We start from the raw sequence: 22,362 nt of genomic DNA, 5'->3' as shown, positions 1-22,362 counted from the left end.
TCACAAGCACCTGCCTTTGACCCCACTTAAAATTTCTGCAGTTCCTCACTTGGGTACCTACACTTTTTATTTCATTATTCTTTTACACTGCAAAAATTATAAAAATAATTAAACAAATTGGATAATATTTTTGTTTATTTATTTCCAAACATTGTAATTAAATTTACCCTTTTAAAGGACAAATTGTACGTACGGTTCAGAGTTGGATTTAATTAATCTAATACCTACTTTTTACCATTATGGTAATGTATAAATTTACTTAACCCCCAAGAAGTAATCACACCAATTCAAGAGTTGCAATATATATTCCATAAAAGGAAATTTTGCTCTTTAATTGCTGCTTAATTAATTTACAACACTGTCTTTCCTTCTATTTATATTTTTGGCCAACTAGCGGTTTCCTTTCTTACCAGTCCCTTGATTCTCACTTCTTTTTTTTCAACGACAGACACATTTGACATTTCTTTACAAACGTTAAAATTAATGTCTGAAATTACCACTCATCCTAGAAAATTCTGTCGGTTTATCGAACTCCTCAGATTCTCAAAACTTTTTTTTTTAATTAAAAAAGGTTTTTAAGTTTTAACCGCAGTTATTTTAATTAATAAATCAATAATAAGTTGATATGTTCTTTTACCATAATTTATCGGCTTTTCCTTCTATAAATTCCCATCTCAACTCCAGCTTCTTCCATTGTATTCTCCATTGCGTTAAACCCCTCCATTCATTATTTACGTTAAGGTGCTCTTTTGTTTCTCTCTTCTTTTCTTCTTTTCCTTCTTTTCTTTAGTTTAGTGTAGTAACTGTAGTTTTAATGTTTGATCCTCTGTTCTTTTTTTAGCTTTAGTTCATTGATCTATAGCTAAACTTTGAACCTTTTTTCTGATGAAGAAATTCACTTCATTCCCATGTTGCTCTTCTTATTTGTCCTTCTGGGGTTCTGTTTTTCTGCCCATTTTGCTACCCGAATTTCTATAGTGAAAGAACTAAAACTCTGCCAAAATTAAAACCATGCTTTCTTGTTGAACAGGGGCGTTTCTCTGCCCAAATTTCTGTAGAAAAAACAGTGCCATATGATCCACTTAGAATCCTGGTTTTGAGGATTTTTTCCCTTGAACTGCATTAAGATTTCATTTTCTCTTTTTTACTTAAATGACTAAATTTACTAGAATAAAGGACTGGATTTCATAATATTCTGTTTCAAAACTTAGTTAAACAAGAAACAGTGTTTGATTAAAGATTAAAGATATTCCATGTGGTTGGTGGATTTGGAAAAATTTTGAAGTCTTGTAGAATTATGTTGGTTTTGATCATTTGGATAATCTCTCCATCCTTCCTTTGTTCACACTTACTCTGTTTTTAAGCTCTGTTTTTTTTTTCCTTTTTACAGTTCAAAGAAATGGCTAATCCTGTGATCACTCGCGTCCACAGTCTCCGTGAGCGTTTAGATGAGACCCTTCTTGCCCACAGGAACGAGATTTTGGCCTTGCTCTCAAGGTAATTTGAATCTGATCCATCAATGACTGTTTCCCTGCATGGTGTTTTTCTTTTGAGATGTTTACATTTTGTTTATAAAATTGTTGGTTTTTTATTGTAGGATCGAGGGCAAAGGAAAAGGAATTCTGCAACACCATCAAATTATTCTAGAGTTTGAAGCTATCCCTGAAGAGAACAGAAAGAAGCTCGCTGATGGTGCATTTTTTGAAGTATTGAAGGCTAGTCAGGTATAAGGAAAACCCATTTTCTCCATTTCTTTTTTCATTATTTTGGGGGATTACAAGGTGTTGATTTTAGGATGATTTTTGGGGTTATAGGAAGCGATCGTGTTGCCTCCATGGGTTGCACTTGCTGTTCGTCCAAGGCCTGGTGTTTGGGAGTACATTAGAGTGAATGTTCACGCCCTTGTTGTTGAGGAACTTACTGTTGCTGAGTATCTCCACTTCAAGGAAGAGCTTGTTGATGGAAGGTAACTATATGATCTGTTTGTATATGTATATTTGAGTTCATCTGATCTGTTTGTTGGTTTTTAACAATGTTTCTTTGCATTGTTTGTAGTTCAAATGGAAACTTTGTTTTGGAATTGGATTTTGAGCCCTTCAACTCATCATTCCCCCGCCCAACTCTTTCAAAATCCGTTGGTAATGGTGTGGAGTTCCTAAATCGTCACCTTTCGGCAAAATTGTTCCATGACAAGGAGAGCATGCACCCTTTGCTCGAATTCCTCAGAGTCCATTGCCACAAGGGCAAGGTATGCCTCATTTGCTTATTTTATTGCAAAAAAAATCTGTCAGAATTTGTCAGTGGATAGACCAGACAGATTTCTTGCATGCTGATACTAAGATTTACTAGATTCATGGTACTGTCTTTTCTGGATTTAAAATGCTGAGTTGTTCTTTTTGCAGAACATGATGTTGAATGACAGAATTCAGAACTTGAATGCTCTTCAACATGTTTTGAGGAAAGCAGAGGAGTATCTTGGTACCCTACCTCCTGAGACACCATGTGCCGGATTCGAACACCGGTTCCAGGAAATCGGTTTGGAAAGAGGTTGGGGTGACACCGCACAACGCGTGCTCGAGATGATCCAACTCCTTTTGGATCTTCTTGAGGCACCTGATCCTTGCACCCTTGAGAAGTTCCTTGGGAGAATCCCCATGGTGTTCAATGTTGTGATTCTCACTCCCCACGGATACTTCGCTCAAGACAATGTTTTGGGGTATCCCGACACCGGTGGCCAGGTTGTTTACATCTTGGATCAAGTCCGAGCTTTGGAGAATGAGATGCTCCTCCGTATAAAGCAACAAGGACTCAACATCACCCCTCGAATCCTCATTGTGAGACTGCTAGTAGTTTTAATCCTTCCTTTCGGCTTTTTACTATTTTGTATGCTTATATCTCTGTTTCCTCTTTCAGATTACTAGACTTCTTCCTGATGCTGTCGGAACAACATGCGGTCAACGACTTGAGAAAGTATACGGAACAGAGTACTCGGATATTCTTCGAGTACCCTTCAGAACAGAAAAGGGAATTGTTCGTAAATGGATCTCAAGATTTGAAGTCTGGCCATACTTGGAAACCTACACAGAGGTGAAACTTATGAGCCATTGATTCATTTTGTATGATGGTAGATCACATTAGTTTTATTTACGAGTAAATATGTTTGTTTCATAGGATGTTGCTCATGAAATCTCCAAAGAGTTGCAAGGCAAGCCAGATCTGATCATCGGAAACTACAGTGATGGCAATATCGTCGCCTCCTTGCTCGCACATAAATTGGGTGTCACACAGGTTTGTTAAAAACTAATTTGCCGGATCTTGTATCTTCTCGTTTATTCGGTCGGGTCGGATTACAGTACAATGACTTGGTTTTTCACCCTTGTGTAGTGCACCATCGCCCATGCTTTGGAGAAGACAAAATATCCTGATTCAGATATCTACTGGAAGAAGCTTGAAGACAAATACCATTTCTCTTGCCAATTTACAGCTGATCTTTTTGCAATGAACCATACAGATTTCATCATCACCAGTACTTTCCAGGAAATTGCAGGAAGGTAATAAATAGATGATTTAATTCTCTCAGTACTTGAGATGTTTTATTAATTCTCGGCGGATAATGAAGATCATTAACATTAATAAAATTCTCAAATGGTTTTCAGCAAGGACACTGTTGGTCAATACGAGAGCCACACTGCTTTCACTCTTCCTGGTCTCTACCGTGTTGTACATGGTATCGATGTGTTTGATCCCAAATTCAACATTGTTTCCCCTGGTGCTGATATGGAGATATACTTCCCTTACACCGAAGAGAAGCGGAGGTTGAAGCATTTCCATACTGAGATCGAAGACCTTCTTTACAGCAAAGTTGAGAATGAAGAACACTTGTAAGTGCAAGCTTTTTTATATGTTTTAGCAAAATCCGATTGTGGGAACATATCCCGTCTGAACTAATGATTTGTCCCTGATTTTCCTACAGATGTGTGCTCAATGACCGCAACAAGCCAATTCTGTTCACAATGGCAAGGCTTGATCGTGTCAAGAACTTAACCGGACTCGTCGAGTGGTACGGCAAGAACGCAAAGTTGCGTGAGTTGGCTAACCTCGTAGTTGTAGGTGGTGATAGGCGAAAGGAATCTAAAGATTTGGAAGAGAAGGCCGAAATGAAGAAAATGTTTGAGCTGATCGAGAAGTACAACTTGAACGGCCAATTCAGATGGATATCATCTCAAATGAACAGAATCCGAAATGGTGAACTTTACCGATACATTTGCGACACGAAAGGTGCCTTTGTACAGCCTGCATTGTATGAAGCCTTTGGATTGACAGTTGTGGAGGCAATGACTTGCGGTTTGCCAACATTCGCAACCTGCAACGGTGGACCAGCCGAGATTATTGTCCATGGGAAATCTGGTTTCAACATTGATCCTTACCATGGTGATCAAGCTGCTGACATACTGGTCGATTTCTTTGAAAAGTGTAAGAAAGATCCATCTCACTGGGATAAGATCTCCCAAGGAGGCTTGAAACGTATCGAGGAGAAGTAAGCTCTCACACACACACAAGAAAGAAAAAACCATTTTCCTCTTGGGTTTATATTGTTTAGTATTTGTTGTAACGAGTATAAATTGTCTGAATCAGGTATACATGGAAGATTTACTCGGAGAGACTATTGACCCTGACCGGAGTGTATGGATTCTGGAAGCATGTTTCCAACCTTGAACGCCGTGAGAGTCGTCGTTACCTTGAGATGTTTTATGCTCTTAAGTACCGCAAGCTGGTAATTCACATAGTCACATCCCCATTCTGTATAAATGTCCTTCATTTGGCTTTAATTACATTGTTGGTTATTTGTAAAATGCAGGCTGAATCAGTTCCATTGGCAGAGGAGTAAATTTAAGCTGTTAAATAACATTGGGCCGGTTTTTCTTGGAGAATAATATTCTGTTTTGTAATTTCAATTGGAGAAGCTCTTTTGTATTTCATCTTGTCTTTTCCTTTTCCTTTTTTCGCCGGCATTGTTTGAACATGGGGTTGTGCGCCCGTCAATTCCAGTTAAATATGGTGACTTTTGTTTTTCAAGTTCCTATCTTTTTTATTTTAATTTTTTTAAACGCTTATAGCCATTAGCGATGCTTTCAGATGTACAAAAAAAAAAGAGTATTTCTAAATAACGTACATCACGAGTGAGGTCAGCTTCAATCAAACAATAATTTAAGTGAACAAGTGGATGGATAAAAGCTTTTACTAATCATTTTGTTTAAAGAAACTGGGGAATCTAAATTTGATTTTTGACTTGTTCTCCTATGCCTTTGGCAATTAGATAACGCAAACCCATAATAATTATTGTCTATGAGCACGGCATATATGCCAATGCTGGCTCTCTTTGGGCGGCATGGATAAAAGCATATCTGTTCTTGCTGTTGCAACATTTTTCCTGGCATTTGGCTGGTACTTGTTCATTGTAAATGGAAATCTTTAAGGCCACCCTGGAATGGGTTTATTTATTTGATATGGCAGGAAAGGAATAATATAATCCATGGTAAAAGTCCAAGGCAATTTCAAAATTTATTTGTTCAGCTAAAAACATTGAATAGAGATAGAATAATTGATAGTAAAATAGTTGTAAATTCTCAAAACCACAAAACCAACTAACAATTTTGTTGTCGAGAATAGAGATTAGGAGAGACGACTCTCTCTGTAATCAGATTTTTTACTAGTTGTAAATTCTCGAAACCACAACCAACCAACAGTTTTGTTGTCGAGAATAGAAATTAGGAGAGATGACTCTATGTAATCAGATTTGATATGTAACAACAGTTCAATTTCTCTATTCATGCCAACAGTTTATTTTTTTCTGAAAAATGAAAAATCCAGTTATGAACTTCATGACACACTCAAAGAAATGGGACTACATCTATACGTATTAGATTACTGCTATACCTTTACAAGATTTGACCTTTCAAAACTCACTAACTGTACACTGCTATCATAGCCATGCTTCAATTCCTCTCCTCACATGCATTTACAAATATTTACCTAAAATACAAAAACTAGACAGGAACCATTACACAAAACTATGACCCAAAAATGAAAAGCACTTTGTGGCAAAGGCTGCTGCTGCTGCTATTCTTACCCTACAATTCTTCTTTGAGGTTCTTGTGCTCTAGAGGTTGTCTTGGATATACAATAGTTGCCAACAATAAAGCAAATGCAACACCCACTACTCCACTAAATGGTTGAAAGGGGCAAGCTTCAGTTACCCACAGAGGATGGTTGGCCTTATAAATTGGAAACCCACTTGTTTGTAGAACAAAACTTGAAGCCATTATTCCAGTCCGCAACCCAATTGGAACCGAGAGGCTGCCCTCATTTCTTTGCCGAATGCCCGATAGAGCTAATGATAAAAGCCATAACCCTGGTATCGCCATTAGAGACCTGCAATTTCATTGAACCACAGAGTAGGGGCGATTGTTAGCATTGACCTTTTCTTTTTCTTTTCAAAAATTAAATTTACAAATCTATTATCTATCTACAATGTAATTACACCAGAAGAATACATCATAATGGAAAAAAAGCGGAAACAAGTTGCAAGAAAGAAAGATAATGTCACCTCTGGAACAAAGAAAATGCAAGTCCTGATATAATAATTCCCCAATGATAGCCAAAATCTGCGGCAATTTCATCAGGTAGCCATGACCTAAAAACCAGTTCTTCAACGAGCACAATGCCAGTTGCAGTAGCAATTCCTCGAACAGCAAACACAAGCAGTTTCCCATAAACTTTGAGCCTAGCCACTAAGTCCAAAGAGGATGGAAGAAGATTTGAAGGCCAAGACCAACTGACACAGCCAAGCAAAGAATTTACAGATTGTATTGACACTACGAGTATGACTCCTCCAATCAAGCCCATGAGAAGACCTTTGATCTGCAAGCAATAATATAGATATTAACTCACTCTATCCATTACAATAGCAGCTGATCATATCCATTAAAGATAGGATTTCTTCTCAGAATCAAACCCCTAGTTGACCAGGCACAGAAAAGCAACAACCTCGAAAATATAAACCAACATGCATTGTAAGGATCAGAAGCTAACATAAGAGATAGATATCAATAGCCCTCCAACTAGATTTTTCCTTTTTCCCAATAAAAAGTTTAAGCAAGAATCCATACCGTTGATGATGTCAACTCCAGTCCATACTGCTCATGTGGATTTTGATAACCACGTATTCTTTTACCCCATAACAAGACAAGTATCATGAGAGCAACGTAAAAGCCAAGAATGGAAACAAGTTCAGCAAACTTGGCGGGAGTGTTTTTAGTCCAGCTCTGCACAAGAGCTGGAAGCAATGGAACAATAACTGGTGACCATAAAACAAGAACCATGCCGACAAAGCCAAGAATCCTTTGGAAAGAAAAAGCAAGACACGAGGAAAAGTACAACATTAGTACAACAGGAGATATAAATCAGGAATGTCAAACACGTATGGCGTCTTTTAAAAAGTTCTAAAACATTTAGCATAAGCCTCAACAAAATTGATCCAAGTTATTCTTAATTATAAATCCAAATCAAATGCGTAGAAAGAGAAAGTTGGGAGGGTTAAAGCAAAGGTGATCGGGAAGGTTACCAGCCACTTAATACCTTTGGTATAAGGGGCGTTCAGCTATATGCAGAAATGTGATAAGCCTATCTGTTAGACTCATTGCACCACGTATACCACCCCAAAGCAAAGCAATTTTACCAACTAGCCGCAACACACCGCCCCTTTGTCCCAAATCTGCTAACATAGCAACCAATCTGCTGACAAAGACAAGTGTAAGTAGAGTTCCGAAGAAAACAAAACAAACAGACAACTTCAAATACAACAGAAACGTATATCAGGCATATGATAAAGACCTTTCTTGATCCAATTCACCATCCTCCTTCATAGGTACAACAGGACCAGCAACTGACAAGGCTTTCTCAGCAAGACTAGTGACCATGTTGATTTGGTGTTTGTCAGCTACTGCTCCTTCAGGAATTCCAGGCTCTTTATGTTGATGGCCTTTCTCCTTGAAGAGCTTGGATGAACTTTCTGCAGTTTCATTTTCTTCAAGTGGATCCTTTGCATTTTATAGAGCAGCAAGAATGAGAACAATACAGTCAGGATAAAAGAGAGGAAGGCACAATCAACATGCATGACACATAACAATTAAAGTTTAAAAGGATGAAATAAAACCCTCTTAAAATGAGTCAGCATTTCTTTGGATGCTCTTGGTAACAGATTGGACAAAGACTAGAATAGGTTTTTACTATTTTGGTGATGTTCCTAAAACTAGTACTAGTTATGGAACCAATCAAGATGCAAAAGGTTCTTTGGGAAAATAATAGAAAGAAGCAATTAAATAAAAATAAAATATTAAGCATGATTTCTATGTATTTGTATGTAAAAGGTAACAACAAAATTCAATAGAAGTATGGAACACCTTGCCGATAATAATATAGTTGAAGACCTTTTTTACTTTAAATGTTGCTTAACTTATAGCAACAAAACAAGGATACCCCTGACAAACAAGGCTTCTGCAGGTGGTTTTAAAAGCCAACAAAAAACATAGAAAAGCTAGTATAAAAAATTCTAAAGAAATTGACTATTACCTTGTCTGGCAGTGGCGCTAGCAAAGCTGATGCTCCTAGAGCAGCTGTAACAGCACCAACCATGACATCATCTTTGTTTAGGGTTTTCAAACCAGTTTCTACCACTTCTTTGCTACTGGGGCTATGCGAAGTACCATTTTGACTAGTTTCATAAACTGGTGATTGATCAATATCGATTATACTAGTTTTCCCATGATTCTTTTCCCTAGATACCTGGGTCTCGTCAGCAGGTTCAACTTCACTTATATACTCATCATGAACCGTAGATAGGTCAAAATACTTTCTCAGACCAGCTAAGCTAGATCCTATAATAACACCAACTGGCAGCACTCTCCTTAGATAACTTGTGCTCTGAACAGTAGATGAAATAGCCCTGACAACATTCTCTCCATTAACAGTTCCGACTTTTTCTGAGGAATTGTCAATAACATACTCTTTGCCCTCAAAATCATTAAGCTCCTTATAATCTCCAATGGACAGAGAAACTGCAGTTGCAACTGTTTCAATATCTATAGCAAGTTGAGATTCCATTTCTTCCATGTCAGATGCACTTAGCCTGCGATCAACTTCCACCCTCAAAGAATCCAATATAGTGATTTTTACAAGCTGCATCAATTCCTCTAATCCCTTACGATCCTTTCTAGAATATCCATTTGTATTGTCTATGGTCTCAAACTCTCCAAAAGGGTCGTGCTGTCTTTCAGTATCTAATATCACATATGATGGTTCGATGTAATTTTTCATTTTGCTAACTTCAGCAGCTGGAGCCTCAGGCTCTCTGCTATGAGTTGTAACATCACCAGCAGAATCTCCATTCTCTCCTGGTTGTTCCAAGAGCATCCACTGACCTTCTTCTGGAAAGTAGTCAAACAATAAAGCAGTAGTCGTATCTACATCTAGTGGTTTGGTAGTTTGTTTTGAAAGCAAATATCTCTGGAAGTACTCACTATGAAGAAAGTCCTCATATTGACTTGCATTTATATACGAGGGAGTGCTATTTATGGGTCTATATGAATAATCGGCCACCATTTTACGACCAACTATATGATCATTGTTTATTGGCAAATCCAAACTATTGCCAACAATTTGTTCCTGAGAATCATCACTACCATTCCCCTCGGATGAAACAGGATTTTGTGGGGACTCCTCCTCCAGCCATTCACTTGTTGAGTCATCCCCCAAGTCTGAACTATTACCATGATCATTATGAATGGGAGGATCATGAAATCTATCAGAAATCATACTCTGGTTATCTTTACTGCCTTTGGTTTCTCTCAATTTGTTATCATTTTCACTGCCCTCTTTTTTTCCAAATGTATCTTGTGTCTCAGGCACAGAGTTGGTATCATCAGTCCTAAGCTCATGTCCATCATGAGAACCATTTTCTTCTTTTTCCTCCTCAAATTGAGTAATCATATTTTCTAACACACCAAACACACTGTTAACAGCTACTTGGGTGGAATCATCCATCCCTGTCAGAGCATCTAATGCTTGAGAAACATTGAAGGTTGGAGCATTGGAATCAGTGATGGTAGACTTATTTTGATCAGGTGGATGTTGCAGATCTTTTTTCTGATTATCATTCCTTTCACCTTCCTCTGGTTGGGCTTCAGAAGATCCTGATGGTGCCGCATTATTTTGGTCAGTCAAAGAATCCACGACTTTTTCTTCCTTTTGCCGGGGACTATTATTATACTTCATTTCAACTCGATCTACTCCACCATCTGGGTCAGCTTTGGACTTAACAATTTCGTCTGTGCTACCTTCCTTTTCATCTTGGGTAGTCAAATTAACATTAATTACTGATCCTGGTTCGATTGAGTCAGCATGTAGAGAAGCCTTTTCATTGTTGAGATCATCACTTTCATGAATTTTTCCCGTTTCACTTGCATCCTTCCTGACTGAAGAAGAAATATCACCTTGATCTCCACTTATTGATTGAGATTGACCTACATCATTGGAGCTTTGTATATTGTCTAACGTCCGAGATTCTGATCCCTGTCCAGCAGTAGCTCTCTCTGAGCCAACTTGATTGTTATCAGTCCCATCCGCCAAACCCTCAGTTCTTTTTATCTCATCTGTAGAATGAACATCACTAACACTTTCGTGGACTTTTGATTTAAACCCTGATTGCATCTTGGGAATCCTCTCAATACCTTGTTTTAAGTTTGTGCCTTGAGCATGCATAATAACAGATACAGCTGCTGTGAGTTTTTCACGAACATCTTCTGGAACAGCATCTTGCAAAGCTTTCATAAGTGTCTCACCTTGATTAACAGCAGCCAGGACCTGTATGTACAATGATTATTTAACATACTAAAGTTTATGTCCCCAAATTCTTATTTTCACATACCTAAAGTTCATGTCTCCAATTTCTTAAAGTCACTTCTGCTAAAAATTGATACTTAAAGAACCAAACATGCCACACCATAAAAATAATAAAAAATTGGAATAACATCATATAAGCTGAATTTCCACTGAAATACTTCTAAAAGGAAAACAAATATAGATACAAAAAAAACCAACAGGAAAAAACATAAAACAATAAAAGAAAGTCAATCAAATATGAAAACACCCCAAACATTTAAATTACTCGTTCAAGAAATATCCTATATATCACAAAACATGTACAGTTGACATATTCCTTTCCGACAAGCACACATGCAGAGGAAGTCCTTTAGCATTAGCTTATCATATTGATTGTTCAAAGATGAATTGTATACACATTTTTAAACCCAGAATGATAATATATGTGAGATAAAAGAAACTGCAATGTTTATAAGCCCTACCTTCTGCTTCTCAGCTTCTTTCAAAGTTCCGGGCATGGTTACATCAAGCATATTCATAGCTACTTGTGCAGTTTGTAAAACTTGCCCTCTTTCACCATCTTCTAGTTCAGCTTCCTCTTTGGCCAACTCTGCTTCAAGAGGTTTGGACTGTGCTAACATATCATTGTGCACTCTATGCAATCCCTTCTCTTGAAGTTCCATGTCCTTGAGTGAATCTTGTCTGGACTGAAGGTGGATGCTAGGAGCTGTATCACCATCTTCTAACATGCCTCTTCTAGGACCAACGGAATAGCCATTTACAGAATTTAATCTAGAAAGATCCAAAAGCTTCTTAGTGTTTCCACCTTTACCAGTCAACCTACCTTCTGCGAAAGTTAAGCCTTTTGAAGGATTGATGCTGATGTCAACATCTTTTAGAAGAGGATGACGGCCCTTTAGAAGTCCAAGCTCTACCGCAGTAAGCCACTATATAAACCAAATGATACCAATGAAAAAAAATCAATAGCAATATTTATGGAGAAACTTTTTCTGGATTAAAGTCGAAGTTCCAAACCCTCAGATGAGAAGAGAGAAGACAAAAATATTACCTCAATAGTAAGATGATGGCACCACGATACTGTAGCTCTAGATGATGAACAAGAACAGAGGAGCAGGCTGGTAAAAGGATTTTCTGCAATCAAACCACGTGGAGTGGAGAATAGTGGAACTGATCCACCATCATTCTGAAAAATAAAAAAGTTCAAAAGAAATTAGGTTTTCCTTCTAAATTTCCTACTTCGCAAAGGAGTTAGGTTCTGTACCAGTGTGCACAGATGCAGAGGACAGAAACAGGATAAGTACAAACAATTTCAGGGCAAGTCCTAAAAGACATTTTCCCAATGAGAAGGAAAGATTATATAGCTAGGTTAGGTAGTTAGTTTTTAAAACAAGGTTAGAATGAAATTTGGGAGTTTACCACCGTCTTCAAGGAACTCTAGCTTAGCTCAGTGACTAGGGTTTAATGACACAAAGGAGATATTCAACCATAGCAGTTCTTATGCATGTGTTGCTTCGAACACATATACATACGTGTATAGCATGAAAGGAACAGTTTTCATACAAAATAAAGTTGTTTGGTTCTAATTACATCAGAAGAAAGAAAATGATTTGCTCAACATTTACCATTAAAGCAGGAAATTTTAATAATATCCATTTTCAGCAATTACACAAGAGTGTTTTTTCAAGTTGTAAAAGGTACCTGTATGTAAAGAACTGGAATCTTAACTTTGCCAACTAAGCTTCGCGAACTACATTTTGAGTAAAAGTCTTCTATGGCCTCAAAACCGTAAGAGACCATCGATATTGCCTTATCAAAGTCACGAACAGATTTGGCTGATAGAGCCTTTTCCACATCAAACCCTTTTGCTCGGCCCAGAAATAGTTCCTAGATCATTCATGGGTCAAATTAATTAGTATTGAATGATCAATGTATAATGAAGCATGCATAAACACTGAAGTGATTTTGAGTGAAAAGCTGCAATTTTTGAAGCAATCACCAACCTTATTAGATCGTAGAATATCTACAAGTCCACTAGTGAGTTTTTCATTTAAAGCAATGTGATAGGGAGTCAATCTTGTGGCCTCCTCCAAGTCAAAAGGATTATCTATGCAAGTCGCAGCTGTCAGAGGTGTTTTCTCACCAGCTTCTGCCAAGTATTTCGTCAACATGTTTGCGCCATATCCCCAGCCAACACCCATCAATGTGTTCCATGGTCTTGCCTTATTAATGAACTGTATAGCAGTTGAGATATCATCACTGTCAGCAGCTGTAAACAACCTACATAAATAAAGTCGTTCAATAAAAATGGCCTTTCAAGAAACTTCAAGGAAAACCAAAACACCCAGCTTATAAAAGATAATTCTTTTGGTCTAGAAGCCTAGCTGATAAACTGATCTCTGCTAAAACATATGATCTTCTCTAAGTAAATACTTCCCACTTACTTCAAGCACATTACAAACATGTTATCAATGCCAATAAACGAAAGAAGTAATGAAATAAATGATGAAACCCTTTGGGTTACGTGTGCAGTAACGCACAGGAAACTTTTCCATGATTCAGTCAAGCTTTTGTGCCTCACCAGACAATCTAAAACCTTGCAGAAAAGCTTATATTGCCGTTTGTTCAGCTATAATTTTATTGATTACTGCTGTTTTCTCCCTAAACCGCATCATAATACTCACTAAACAAATAAATTTCACTTCAGAACTCAATAGCTTACCGAGGAGTGGTGAGTGGCGAGCTGGCGCAACCTCGAGGATTCATAACAACCGGAAAAAACCCACAAAAAACTGCCTCCTTAACAAACGCCTTCACCTTCTTGTCCATGCTACCCTCCGCCGTTCCCGGAACCACCAAAACTGTCGTGTCCAATCCATGTTCTTCGCTCAAGTCTAAATTCGCCGGCCAATCAATCGAAATTACACCGCCATCCTCCGTGTTTATACAAAGTCTCTGGTATTCCAACTCATTCGGCTCCTCTCCCCTGTTTCTACTCGCCTGTATCATCCTCCCGCTATTTAGCCTCACGAAATGCCTATCTTCTTTCACCAACCTCTCGTTCACATCCTCCATCAGCTCACTCCCTTCGAACGATATAGAAGGGCATCGAAGGATGACGAATCGATTAAACGGCGTCGGACTGGTGAACAAAATCCACTCTCCAATATCGCAGACATTGTTTTCACCTCCGGAAGCTAAATTCAACCGCGACGATAAATAAAGAGCGACACCGGAAGTTAGACCCAAAACCGGCGTGAGAAGATCGAGCGAAGGAAGGTTCTGGAAAACGTTGTTATCGAAAGAGAAATTGAATTGGCTTTGGAGAGTGGGGTTTGAGCGGAAGAGCCTCAAACGGCGTCGTTTCCTGTAAACGCGAAATTCGCGTATTCGGAAAGGATTTTGAGGGGAGCAAAAGAAGAGGTTGTCGCAGCGGTTTGGCGTAAGACGGAGATTACTGTAACTGGAAGAGAAGCTCATTTATTACTATTTTTCCTATGGGAAGGGGAGGGGGAGGATGTGGTAGCGGAGAAATGAAAAATGAGATTCGAGAAGCTTGTATTAAAGATAGGACAAAGACGGAGGGGGGGGGGAGGATGGCGAAAGAAAGTTCGAAAAAAGAGTGGATGGTGATGGCGATGGACGGGTGGAGGGTGGTGAGAGGTGAGTGGCGAGGGGAGGCTCCACGGTTTTAGCCGCGAAATCAAGAAAACAACATATGGCGCCTGTTTACCGGTGAAGGATGATGGATCCCACATCGGGAACGTGGGTCCCGAAAAGGGCATTCATTGATAAAAGAACTAAAATGAACCGTTACTAGAAAGTTTCGTAGTCGTCGTGTTCAAATGGTATAATTAATTGAAGCTGGTCTTCATCGGGCAATGGAAATTGGATCCTCTTAACCGCCTTCACTTTTACGAAAAGGCAGAAAGGCTTTCACCTAAATCTAAACGTTAGGCCTACAGAGGCTGACGGTGTTAGCCCATGTGAGCTATTTATTTTCACGTTTGTTGTTGGAGGTTGGAATATATGGCCCAAAAGTCCTTTTTGGACTTCACAGAAAAGTCTTTCCCTTCCTGAACTCAACATACGAACACACCGTTTAGAGGGGATTCAGGACACTAATGTTTGGACTACCTAACTCAAGCATTTGGATCCTCATTATTTTTAAGCATTGGACACAAATTGCTGATGCAATTTCACACTTAAACATAATACATGATCTCCGACTTCTCTAGGATGTTATTTCAAGCTGGGCAGTTAATGGGAAATTTAGCATCAAGGAGGTTTATGGCAAACTTACAAATAACTCGTTAAATATGCAGGAAGCAAAATGGAAGATTGTTTGGTCCTTGAATGTCCACAAAGTGTTCGTCATTTTATTTGGGTGGTGTTTAAGGGACGTCTCTTTACGAATGCAGAAAGGTGTAAGAGATCGGATTGTCAGAGGGCCCTTCTTGTAAGCTTTATAGGAATGCTGAAGAATCTTATATCCATATAATACGAGATTGTCCTAAGGCAAAAGAAGTGTGGCTTCAGCTTATTCCCTTGAGAATTTCAGATCAATTTTTCACTTACTCTTTGGAGGATTGGTTATCTACTAACTTGGCAAATAAGTTTAAGGTTACTTTTCAAGATGCAAATTGGTCTTCCTTGTTTGGGATTGTTTGTTGGAAATTTTGAAAACAGAGGAATGTGTGTGTGTTCCAAGATGGCCATTACAACATAATTAGATTGATTCATTCTTTATGGTTGTGGGCTAGGTCCATTAAGCAAAGACAAATAAAATCGAGGAGTTATGGAATCGAATAAGGAACCAAAGATGGGTTTCTCCATCTGTTGGGTTTTTAAAAATAAATATTGATGGTGCTCGTAATCTGAAGTTGGGTTATGCATGGTCGGCAGCAATGGCACTAGATGAGCATGGTAATTGGATGTGAGGAATAGGAATAAGTATTGAGAGATGCAGAGTTCTACAAGCTGAGCTTTGAGCCATCTACAATGGACTCCAATTAGCCTGGGAAGCTAAATGGGCTAATATTATTATTGAGACTGACAGTGCACAAGCCATTAAAGGGATCTATGAAGAAGTTCGAGGACATTCTAATAGAAATCTGATAGTGCGAATCCAACAATTATGTAAGCGTGAATGGAGGAGAACTCTTTATATAAGTACCTAGAGAGGTGAACTCGACTGCTGATATTTTAGCTGGTTTGATAAAAGGTTCTCCTATAGGCTCGAGAATATTTCACGTTGCTCCTCCAAAGGTTGCTGATCAATTGCGAATAGACAAACAAGTTATGCTACACAACACAGATACTACTGTTAGCTTGTAATTAAAGCTTTTATTTCTTGTTACCCAAAAAAAAAAAACATAATACATGATATTAGATTATAACCAACGTTAAAATATATTTATTAAAAGTTTATACGAAAGTTAAATAAAATCGTATAAACAATTTTTTTAAATAACACTTGTATTCCTCTTCAAACCCTTAAATCAAAAGATAAAATGTACACATTCGAACCTATGTCCCTTTAATTATTGCAACCACAATGATAACAATTAAATTAAATGTTAATTAATAATATTTCATTAATATTTTATTCTATCCATAAATTATATATATACACAATACAATTAATTCATGTAACAAAATTTTAAAGCCCATTTCTTTTTTTCTTTTTCTTTTTTTGAATTAACTCCCAAATCTGACTAATTGACAAGTAATCCTAATAAACTTGTTTATCTAATAGAATCCAATGTTCAGACATATATATAAGAAGACAAAGGCTGTCGTTTAAAATCAGTTAACACTGGTAATTAGTAGCTTGATAATGCTAATCACATGCTACATGTCCTCTATAATCATTCAATCATCATCATTAAGCACATGCACAGATGGATCCCATAGGTGACTTCCACCTTTCTTTTTCGTTTTTTCTTTTGGCTCCTTCAAACTTATTTCATTTTTAAATAATTTTTAATCTAAAAATTAAAAAATATATTCTAATCATCCTTCAAAAAACATGATTACTTTTTATTTCAATCTGATCTCAACATAAGATTCTTTAACTTTCGTCCTTTGTTGACATGCATATATTAGCAAAGCTTTAGGTCTCAATCGAGAATAGACATTTCTTATGTCTTTTAGAGACATTTCACTTCTTCCACGGTACATGTTTTTGACCAACCGGAAATTGAAATATTAGTAGAATAAGTTCAAAAGTGGAAACAGATCCTGTTGATTTTCCCACGTATAGGAGGATCTTGTTTCCCAAGAAACAATCAAAGTTGCATTTGTCATTCATTGATTCTTGATGAATGAATTGGAAATTTGTGTTCCTTTCGATACATCAAAAAACACGAGTCTTCGATAAATAGATATTGTTGGAATAGGGACAGAAACATATAGAGAGAGAGATAGATCTAAACTCCACAGTCCATTTCCCTTCTCACCACACATTTTTTTCCCTATCTTTGTATATTAATTTCTGGTTTAATTTAAAAATGTTAAAAATGACTCTCTTTTTTCTAGTAGAAAAGAATAACATAAAGCGAATACATCAACTAGCTAAAATTAACTCGGTATCGACACATTACGATCAGCAAGCAATAAGTCTTGCACTAAAACTGGGGATTCTTCAAACAATTGTAAATTTGAATTTCCGGTTACAACACACTTAGCTATATGATCAGCAATCCATTATGATTTCTCGATATATGGTGAATTCTTACTTTTTTCACCTCCTCAAAAACTGGTGTAACAAACGTAGTTTCACCAAACTACTATTAATGCCTCCACCAACCAAAAGCAATTTCATCAAGAGTGCACTGTTACAGTTTACTTAAAGAAATTTTACGTTTGAAATTTTACGTTTGAAATTTCTTAAAAAATTATTTCTAATAAAATAACGAAGTTTATCTTTTTACAATAATCGGATCGGTTTTTATAATACACACAATAATATATTACAAAGTAATTTATAAACAATAACATACTAGCTATGAAATCTTAAAAATGTTAATAAACTCGTATTTTCACGAGTTACTAATTTGACGGTAAGAAGGAGGGTCCGGTCGGGTGTGATTGAGGCTCATTTATTAAGCTAGTGGTTCACAATATTTTGGGACATTAATTTGATTCCATGTGTCCCTCACATGCCATTGTTCATTCGCCGCAAATTTTCTTTATGGAAGGATTTTTCTTGATTGAAACCCTAAATTTTGTTATTCCCCTCATTATTAAATATGGTTCCCCTAAACCTCATTTGCCATTGTCATATTCATGTTCTTCCTTTCTCCCATCATTATTCTTAATCATTTTCATAGTGTATATGCTGATTATTCTTATGGGTTTTGTTTTAAAGAGACATCTGATATTAATAAATTCTTATTAAGTTTTCAATCTTTTCCATTTGCAATCATATTCAAAAGAAAATCTTAACTTTTGTGAAAGGTGCATTCTTAACACCTTAAATTGTCACACTATTTTCTAATCTTTTGCTTTAGTTCCATTAAAATAAACAAAACAAGTTTTTACTGAGAAATGAAATCACATGCCCAAATAATGAAAACAACAACTCTCGTCATGGCCTTTGCATGTGAGGTTGACGAGCAAAAGCTATGAACCAAGAGATTCATGGCATTTTACGATGTATACATAAAACTTCTTCCCGAATCCCTATCTTTGTTATAGACATTTGATTTACATGCACTGTCTATTTAGGTTAAAAAAAAAAGTTCAGCCTGCATTCATCTGAATTATTATATTTAATTTAATTTCTTTATTTTTAGAATCATATATTTTAAAGACATGAAAGAAAATCAAATAATAAGAAATAAATTTGGGTAACATATTTTGATCCGAACAAAATGATATTAGATTATAATTGTAATAAATATATTTAATGATAAAATGTAGCTTTAGTTATGATATCTTCGGTAATTACTTGAGTTGGGACTTGAAGGATTATTCCAACTAAATAAACCTTTAAATAATAAAAATATTATGGAGTTGTTTGTACCAAGAGTCGAATTGCATTTGATCTCTTCTACTTAAAAAAATAAGCAAATTAATCTATATGTATTAGATCAAAGAATTAACTAATTATTCTGTTAAAAACTGATTCATATATCTCAGAATGTCAAAATGAGATATATATATATAGCACACTACATATAACTTTTTAATTATCATATTAATCATACTAGTTTTTAATAATAAAACGGATAACATCAGAAAGGACAATTTCAGTTTCCAATCAAACATATAATTCTTAATTTACTCATTTTCAAATAACATAAATAATCTAATATCACTCTTAATATAATGAGGTCCATGATTATTTTATAGGTAGATAGATAATTAAGGAAGAGAGAGGATTACTAAAGAACGCTCAACGCCAGACGTCAAAGAAGTGCGGCCCATTATCCTCCCACAATTACCGGACCCCACACGTGGGCCCAATAGATCTAGCCGCATTTAAGCAATTTACAATTTCACCCTTCTTCAACTCCATTTATAAATAAACGAGCCTTCTTCCCCTTAGCTACCCAAAGCTGTTTGAAAATCCATTAAGCCTTCCAAAGAAGAAAAAAAACAAAAGACAATGGCGAAAGGCAGCGACAAGCTAACGAAGCTTAAGTCAGTTCTCAAGAAGCTAAACTCATTCAACAACAAGCAAATCCGCCCTACGTCGAGCTCAGTAGCGGCGTCGGCTTCGGATATCGACGAGGATTCATCGTCGGCAAATCTCCACCCCGTCTACGTTGGAAAATCTCGGAGGCGATACCTTATTAGCTCCGACATTATCAAAAGCCCTTTGTTCCGTGAACTCGCGGAATGGTCGCCGGGCGATAACGACGCCGTCATCAACGTGTCGTGCGAGGTTGTCTTGTTCGAACACTTGCTTTGGATGCTCGAAAATGCTGATCCTCAGGCTGAGTCCTTGGAAGAACTAGTGGAGTTTTACGCATGTTGACGGCTCGTGCAGACCAAAAAACGAAACATTTCCCGTCCGGTCAGTCCCATGGTACCAGAGTTGTATATTATGTAATGATAATATTGTAGAGCATCGCTGTTCATTCTCATTTTTACTTATGTAACATATATGAGAGATTAATGTTCATTTTTTTTATAATATTTTCAGAAAGTTTTATTTTTATATATGGATTCAATGATTTGATCCGAAAGAGAAAAGAGATGTGAATCGCAATCTTTATATGAAACATAGCCAAAAAGAAGAAATCTTTATCTCAAACACATTAATAATGCTTGAAAAGTACAGTACACACAAACTTGGGCCTCCCCATCTTTTATGTTTGGTCTTCCCTTTTCTTTTGACAATGTCTATTAACATGAGGAAACTATTTTACAGTGGATAATATATACTAAAATTTTCTCCATCCGATATAATCTTTTAAATAATGGTACTTTCAAAAAAAAAATTATTTCAAAACATTGATAAAAAATTGAATATACCCAAATCAAAACCGTATTAGTATCCTATGCTTATCTTAAAACTTGATCTTATATTTATATTAATATTTTTTCAGTAGAAATAAGCATTAAGCAAAAAAAAGAAAAAAAAATCAAGCGAAAATGCTACTAGACTGTAAAATTTCTTAAATACAAATCGGGTACTCGAAAAGTGTCAAGCCCAATGAATTATAATAAACACATTTCACTATTCAATAAAACTTTATTCACACAATAAAAACCACCACTCCCCCAACTTCAACACGTACCCACATTTTGTATTAAAAAAAATCCAAGTACCCACTTGTTTTTTTTTTTGTTAACAATAAGTTTTGATTTTATTAATTTTTCCTTATTGAATTTCTTCCATTTTTTTTTCTCTTTGAAAGCTTTTTTTTTCAGGTGTTAATGGCACTTTGACCGATTGTTTTAAATTTTTTTTTGTATCATATATTTTTATCAGTAATTATCAACTTTAAGAAAAACTAATTAGAAAATATTTTTTATTTTTATTTTTATTTTTTTCACCCATGTGACATAAAACTAGTATTAGTTAATTCGCTTCCGATTCTAAATCAAGCGAACAAAACCACAACCACAAAAAAATAAAAATAAAAAATCCACCCTTTGATTATGGAATTAATCAACCTCAATAAATTATCACAGAAATTTCAATTCCTTTTCATGGGACAATAGAATGAACCTGTTTCACATGGAGGAAAACCATGCACAGTTGGCCTTTTACAAAGAATATTACAAATTTGTTAGCAAAGGAGTAAAGTAAAATACATACTCCATAGGAGGAAAAAACCCGACACCGGATAAATAACAACATTACATAAAATTCAATGATATAGAACTTCTGATTGTAGGAAAAAAGTTTAAGACTGTTAATGAAGATAAAGCAATATGAACTTGTCCCATGAGCATATATGTGATATATATGTGTGGAGGTGGGGGGAGAGAGAGAGAGAGAGTGTGTGTGTGTGGTAAATAAGTTTAAAAGTGGTTTAATAATGCTAAAAACAAATTAGGACATGTTCGGAAACAGGGCTTCCTCCTCCAACATTGTGACTCTTAGGTTGGTTTTGATCTATGTATTTGAGGAGATATTTGAAGGTCTCAATCTCACAAGGGAGAGTAAGGGCACCATTGTGATCATATCCGAATTCCTCCTCAGCTTGTTGGAGCAATATTTTGAAAACTGGGTGGCTAAGGTAGCTGGTGGGGATGATGAACCTTCGAAGCTCAGGCCCTACATACACTGCGAAATATCCTTTTGGAACATCAGGTGCTGGTTCAGGGCTGTAGCATCCATCCTCGTCGGAATCGCAATACATTTTTTCTGTTTGAACTTTGTTGATTGATCGCGACACACCCCCATGGCCATGGTTTCGTTGTGAGTTGTGGGAATTTGGTCGGGACCTAAATGTCGCAGTTTGCCATTTTTGAAGCATCCCTTTGAGTCTAACGATCTGCTTGATTCCCGTCGACTTGTTGCCATGATCCATTGTTGACTCTTTGAGGGTGATTGTGAGAAGAAACCAATGATCAACTGAATCAATTCCCTTTTAAAAAGAAAGCAGGGTTTTCATATTCATGACGTGAAAATTATGATATAAAAAAAAAAAAAATTCCCCTAATATCAGATACTGCATGCAAATTTAACCTTTAATTTGCACATAAATTCTTATCTTCCTTGTCAACTCAAACCCAACCCAGATTTTATTAGATAAAAAAAGGAGTAAAAGAAAACCAACAAAAAAAAAAAAGAGAAAGGCTTGTTACCTGAAAATAGGGGGAGGAAAAGCAGAGAGCCTAAAGAAGGGAAGCCATTGCGAAGGAGGGAATTTGGAATGGTGAAGCAAAGTTTGTGCAGTGAGAGAAATGGGAAATGATTCCAACATCAAACAGGGATCCCCA

At 36.6% G+C, this 22,362-nt stretch overlaps 4 protein-coding genes across 6 annotated transcripts; 2 read left to right on the top strand and 2 right to left on the bottom strand.

Annotated features, from left to right (window-relative positions):
• The first annotated feature begins 709 nt into the window (after positions 1-709).
• Positions 710-5,075, top strand: LOC107907080 (sucrose synthase-like). Its single transcript, NM_001326986.1, has 13 exons — positions 710-741; positions 1,391-1,497; positions 1,598-1,724; positions 1,815-1,966; positions 2,056-2,248; positions 2,403-2,834; positions 2,914-3,087; positions 3,172-3,288; positions 3,385-3,551; positions 3,657-3,881; positions 3,974-4,537; positions 4,636-4,774; positions 4,859-5,075. Exons 2-13 carry the CDS (start codon positions 1,400-1,402, stop codon positions 4,886-4,888), a joined length of 2,418 nt encoding a protein of 805 aa, NP_001313915.1. The 5' UTR covers positions 710-741; positions 1,391-1,399; the 3' UTR covers positions 4,889-5,075.
• A 744-nt stretch (positions 5,076-5,819) lies between these two features.
• LOC107907079 (uncharacterized) lies at positions 5,820-14,831 on the bottom strand. 2 transcript variants are annotated; one of them, XM_016834287.2, is made up of 11 exons: positions 13,679-14,831; positions 12,960-13,236; positions 12,658-12,843; positions 12,008-12,142; positions 11,421-11,885; positions 8,632-10,920; positions 7,894-8,099; positions 7,639-7,794; positions 7,170-7,401; positions 6,608-6,921; positions 5,820-6,432 (listed from the first exon to the last, which is right to left on the bottom strand). In XM_016834287.2, exons 1-11 carry the CDS (start codon positions 14,434-14,436, stop codon positions 6,132-6,134), a joined length of 5,319 nt encoding a protein of 1,772 aa, XP_016689776.2. In that variant the 5' UTR covers positions 14,437-14,831; the 3' UTR covers positions 5,820-6,131. The 2 variants fall into 2 exon arrangements, with proteins under 2 accessions (XP_016689776.2, XP_016689777.1); XM_016834288.2 differs by having other exon boundaries at positions 12,960-13,190; positions 13,679-13,815.
• Positions 14,832-19,531: 4,700 nt separating this feature from the next.
• Positions 19,532-20,089, top strand: LOC107903280 (auxin-responsive protein SAUR76). The gene has a single exon (XM_016829304.2). The coding sequence runs from the start codon at positions 19,571-19,573 to the stop codon at positions 19,940-19,942; it is 372 nt and encodes a 123-aa protein (XP_016684793.1). The 5' UTR covers positions 19,532-19,570; the 3' UTR covers positions 19,943-20,089.
• A 981-nt stretch (positions 20,090-21,070) lies between these two features.
• On the bottom strand, positions 21,071-22,362 carry LOC107903281 (auxin-responsive protein SAUR32). Of its 2 annotated transcripts, none has more exons than XM_016829307.2 (2): positions 22,228-22,362; positions 21,071-22,007 (listed from the first exon to the last, which is right to left on the bottom strand). In XM_016829307.2, exon 2 carries the CDS (start codon positions 21,948-21,950, stop codon positions 21,459-21,461), a length of 492 nt encoding a protein of 163 aa, XP_016684796.1. In that variant the 5' UTR covers positions 21,951-22,007; positions 22,228-22,362; the 3' UTR covers positions 21,071-21,458. The 2 variants fall into 2 exon arrangements, with proteins under 2 accessions (XP_016684796.1, XP_040949066.1); XM_041093132.1 differs by having other exon boundaries at positions 21,071-21,958; positions 22,228-22,342.

Source organism: Gossypium hirsutum, chromosome D05 (genome assembly GCF_007990345.1).
Source record: "Gossypium hirsutum isolate 1008001.06 chromosome D05, Gossypium_hirsutum_v2.1, whole genome shotgun sequence".
Lineage (NCBI taxonomy): Eukaryota > Viridiplantae > Streptophyta > Magnoliopsida > Malvales > Malvaceae > Gossypium > Gossypium hirsutum.
Note: the sequence above shows the minus strand (reverse complement) of the source record. Positions and strands in the feature narration are given on the sequence as shown.